Source organism: Borostomias antarcticus, assembly GCF_949987555.1.
Source record: "Borostomias antarcticus genome assembly, chromosome: 12".
In the NCBI taxonomy this organism is placed as follows: Eukaryota; Metazoa; Chordata; class Actinopteri; order Stomiiformes; family Stomiidae; genus Borostomias; species Borostomias antarcticus.
The window spans coordinates 22,458,876-22,463,875 of NC_140245.1; the positions used below are offsets into that span (position 1 = coordinate 22,458,876).

General features: G+C 50.7%; 1 protein-coding gene across 5 annotated transcripts in view; it reads right to left on the reverse strand.

The window, feature by feature from the left end:
* Positions 1 to 585, reverse strand: part of desmb (desmin b) — a gene marked incomplete at both ends in the record, with an annotated part of 5,478 nt that extends 4,893 nt beyond the window's left edge. For 4 of the 5 annotated variants that reach the window (XM_084446841.1, XM_084446843.1, XM_084446842.1 and 1 more), the window contains one exon: positions 11 to 585. In XM_084446841.1, coding sequence (XP_084302967.1) covers positions 11 to 585 — 575 coding nt within the window. The remainder of the gene's footprint in view (positions 1 to 10) is intronic. The other variant, XM_084446844.1, reaches the window with a different exon arrangement.
* Between the last annotated feature and the right edge of the window lie 4,415 nt (positions 586 to 5,000).

Here is a 5,000-nt window from a genome sequence, read left to right on the forward strand (position 1 = left end):
CCCCCCTTACCTGAGTTTGACTTTGTCCAGGTCGTCCAGCAGGTTGTCCCTCTCCACCTCCACCCTGGACCCCTGATTGGTCAACACCTCCACCTGGCGTCGCAGCTCGCTCATCTCCTCCTCGTAGAGGTCGGCGATGCGCGTGGGCTCGCGTCCGCGCAGGCGCTCGATCTCCACCACCAGCGTGGCGTTCTGCTGCTCCAGGAAGCGCACCTTCTCGATGTAGCTGGCGAAGCGGTCGTTCAGGTGCTGGAGCTCCACCTTCTCGTTGGTGCGCGTGTGCAGGAACTCCTGGTTGAGCGCCTCCGCCAGGCTGAAGTCCAGCGTCTCGCCCATGCCGGCGTAGGACCGCGCCGCCGCCTTCGACGACATCACGGGCCCCCCGCCGTAGGAGGCGCGGTAGCTGGAGTAGACGGGCGTGGAGCTCTTGGTGACCTCGTAGACCCTGGAGGTCACGCGGCCGCCGCCGGAGCCGGACCCCCGGCCGTACAGGGAGCGGGAGGCGCCGGGGGTGGCGTAGCCGTGGCCCCCGAAGGTGCGGCGGTAGGAGGAGGCGGACTGGGCGGAGGAGTAGGACTGGCTCATGGCGGCGGAGTGAGGCGTCGTCTGGTGCTGGTTGGGACTGGCGGTACTGAAGGACACTCTAGTACCCCGGGCTATTTGTAGCAGTCCGACCCCACCCTCTTCTTACCCCTCTCCCTCCCTCCATTCCTCTTTCTCTCCCTCCGTCCTCCTCTCTCTCTCCTCCCTCTCACCCACCTACCCAGGCCTCCCTGTCCCTCTCCCCCCTCCCTCTCTGGTCCCAGCTACAGCAGGTCTTGCCGTGGGGGGGGTCTGGTGTTGCGGTGTGACAGTGGTCAGTTCCATTCAATTCAATTCAAACAACTTTATTAGTCCCACTAGGGGCAATTGATTTAGAGCAGTTTGTTGCACAGAAAACTTAAAACATCACACAGTTCACAATCAACAACAAGTAGCCTACTGTACTGTACATCAGCAGCTCGGAAGATCATTAATCATCTTGATCATCTCATCTTCATCCTGGTCCCTGGGGTGGTCTGACCACCAGCGCTCCACAATACCTCTCCAAGCCTGAGGTCAGCCGGCCGGCCAGGCTAGTGCAGCAAGAGCTCTCACCCTTCAGCGAGGTGACTAGGGGTCATTGGGTTCAAAAATACTATATTGTACAAATCCTGGAATTCTTGCAATAGGGGCTCTTGGTCTGATTATTTCAGCTTCATCGGAGTGTCGTGACTTAAAATTCATTGAACTGTTGCCGTACAGTATTCCAGTACAAGAAGAGCCAAAGGACATCTGACATCATCTAATAAACAAGGGGCTTCCCAGGTTCTAGATCAGCCTCACATGGTTCGACTGCGCCGTGGCGGAGGATAGGAGAACCTGCCTTAAAAAGGAAAAGCATCTTGGGAGAGAGAGGGAGAGAGAGAGAGTGGGAGAGAGAGAGAGAGAGAGGGAGGGAGAGAGAGAGGGAGAGAGAGGGAGAGAGAGAGAGAGGGAGAGAGAGAGAGAGAGAGAGAGAGGGAGGGAGAGAGGGAGAGAGAAGTATGTAGAGACTCATCATTTGGCTTCAGCTCCAGGCCCAAACAAAGGGGGCCATGAAGGATGATGTCATAAACATCTGTCACAGCTGCTGCACTCGTACCCTCTCCTAAACGCGATCGATCACCTGACCAGGCCCTTATGCAAAGAAAATATATTCCTCTATATATTAACTGTCAATATATTATAGTATGTAAAATATATGGAGGAAATATACAGAATAGCATATGATACACACATAATATATTGAATAATACATAAGGAATTGCCACTTTTCATAATTGCAGTATATTGGAAAATATAACCACTAGTTTTCGTTGTATGGAAATGTATTGTTTGATATATTACATTATATTTTCCAAAATATATTTTTGTTTCATAAGGGGGGTTACCCTGTCCACTCGTAACCCTCTGGAACTACACTACTGGACCTATTGGTGAAACTTTCTTTGTTCTTCTCCTCAGTTCCCTCATCTAGGAGTGGCATGGCGCTGTCATCTTATTTCCATTTCCATCCACTACACGATATTTACAGCACAGAGGACAGTGGAGCCCATTGTCTTTAACTCTCTCTAACCAACTGAACACCTGGGACCTCACACTGAACACCTGAACACCTGGGACCACACACTGAACACCTGGGACCACACACTGAACACCTGGGACCTCACACTGAACACCTGGGACCTCACACTGAACACCTGGGACCACACACTGAACACCTGGGCACACCTGGGACCTCACACTGAACACCTGGGCACACCTGGGACCACACACTGAACACCTGGGACCACACACTGAACACCTGGGACCTCACACTGAACACCTGGGACCTCACACTGAACACCTGGGACCTCACACTGAACACCTGGGACCTCACACTGAACACCTGGGACCACACACTGAACACCTGGGACCTCACACTGAACACCTGGGACCTCACACTGAACACCTGGGACCACACACTGAACACCTGGGACCTCACACTGAACACCTGGGACCTCACACTGAACACCTGGGACCACACACTGAACACCTGGGACCACACACTGAACACCTGGGACCTCACACTGAACACCTGGGACCACATACTGAACACCTCGACATGAACAGTCGACAGAACACAACACACACCCACATCCACCCCCACCCCCCTCACACACATACACACACATCCACCCCTCCCCCCTCCCTCACACACACACACACACACACACACACATCCACCCCCCCATCCCCCCTCCCTCACACACACACACACACATCCACCCCTCCCCCCTCACTCACACACAAACACACACCCACATCCACCCCCACCCCCCTCACACACACACACACATCCACCCCTCCCCCCTCCCTCACACACACACACACACACACACACATCCACCCCCCCACCCCCCTCCCTCACACACACACACACACATCCACCCCCCCACCCCCCTCCCTCACACACACACACACACATCCACCCCTCCCCCCTCCTTCACACACACACACACACATCCACCCCCCCCACCCCCCCTCCCTCACACACACGCACGCACACACACACACACACACACACACACACACACACACACTGATGGTGTCAGGCCTAAATATAGTTCTCTGAGTTTAATGCTGTCATCACAGTCATCTCCCTGAGCTTCCTCAAGAGGGGATCGAGATGCAGCCTGACAAGACGTATAAACACCCCTCCCTCCCTCCTTCCCTCTCCTCCTCCCTCCCTCCTCTCTCCCTCCGTTCCTCACAGCTATATATGGCTGGGTGCTGTTGTGATTAATGGTGTTTAATAGCTAAATACTTGTGAATGAGAGAGAGAGCAGGTCTGAGCCAGCAGAGGGGAACTCACCGTGCTGTTTGATGACCTCAGATTTCATCACATTCCTAAAGAGAGAGGAGAAAGGGTTAAGTTGAGGTTTTAAATGATGGATCGGCCAGTTCTGCTGACAGACTCATGTATTTGTCATTTGTCTCCTCTTCCTCCTTCTACCTCATGCACACTTTCCCATAGTTTGCCATAATTTAGTTTAGCTATTGGCCTTCATGCACAGTTTGTCCTTAGAGGAGAATCCAGGATAGTTTTAATTTGTTGTATTTTTAAAATGTGTTAGTTTGTCACCCTCTAGTAGTTAAGAAAATGCTTCAAACAGTTTCAAGCTATATCAGGCCAACCTGTTTCTAATCTGATCAGGCCAACCTGTTCCTAATCTGATCAGACCAGCCTGTTCCTAATCTGATCAGGCCAACCTGTTCCTAATCTGATCAGACCAGCCTGTTCCTAATCTGATCAGACCAGCCTGTTCCTAATCTGATCAGGCCAACCTGTTCCTAATCTGATCAGACCAGCCTGTTCCTAATCTGATCAGGCCAACCTGTCCCTAATCTGATCAGACCAGCCTGTTCCTAATCTGATCAGACCAGCCTGTTCCTAATCTGATCAGGCCAACCTGTTCCTAATCTGATCAGACCAGCCTGTTCCTAATCTGATCAGGCCAACCTGTTCCTAATCTGTAGCAGGACTGTAACTGTCCATCTGGTTTGCATCTCTTTATCTGACCAGTCTTGTCTGCTAGTCAGTCCCACCTGTGTTCAATCCAATAAAAGCAGTCAATCAGTGAATCTATGCTCAGTCCATCTCATAACTAATTCCCATCACAGTGGTGGACATGTTTCTGAACCAACCATGCTCACATTCGTTGCAAAATCTCATGTTCATGAAAAAAATGACATTTCACTGACATGGTAGATGTAGTGTGACATTTTTCAGAACTATACAGTATCTCAAATACAATTTGACAGTATTTTGAATTCTGTCCTCATCCCGTCCCCCTCAAACTATTGCTCTCATATGGAAAAAGAAATACACTACCCACAATCCTATAGTGCAAAAGCGCGGGCTCCACCAATCAGACACGTCGCTGTTGGCAACCCCACCCAACCCCTGCCTAGAACTACTGTATTGTACATTGGGCCAAATTGATTGATTGGCCTCTGATTGAGCACAGCTGCAGTTACTCTGCAGTTAGGAGGACAAGAGAAAAAACGTCATGAACCCCAGACAGTCTGTCACTCATGAAGATGATACATACATACATACATACATACATACATACATACATACATACATACATACATACATACATACATGAAGATGCCTTGTGTGATTTAAATTTGTTTGAGAACGTTTTTTTGTAGTTCTTAAGAAGGTTTATTAAAAGATCAAGCGAAGGTCAAACAGCCAGCTTCTCAGCGCCACCTCTCTGGCTCATGATATCCTGTTGAACAAGAACATGACCTTCCCTAACCCTAACTCTGACCTTCCCTAACCCTAACCCTGACCTTCCCTAACCCTAACCCTGACCTTCCCTAACCCTAACCCTGACCTTCCCTTGGTGTCTATGGTTGTGAGTTCAAGAACATGACCTTCCCTAACC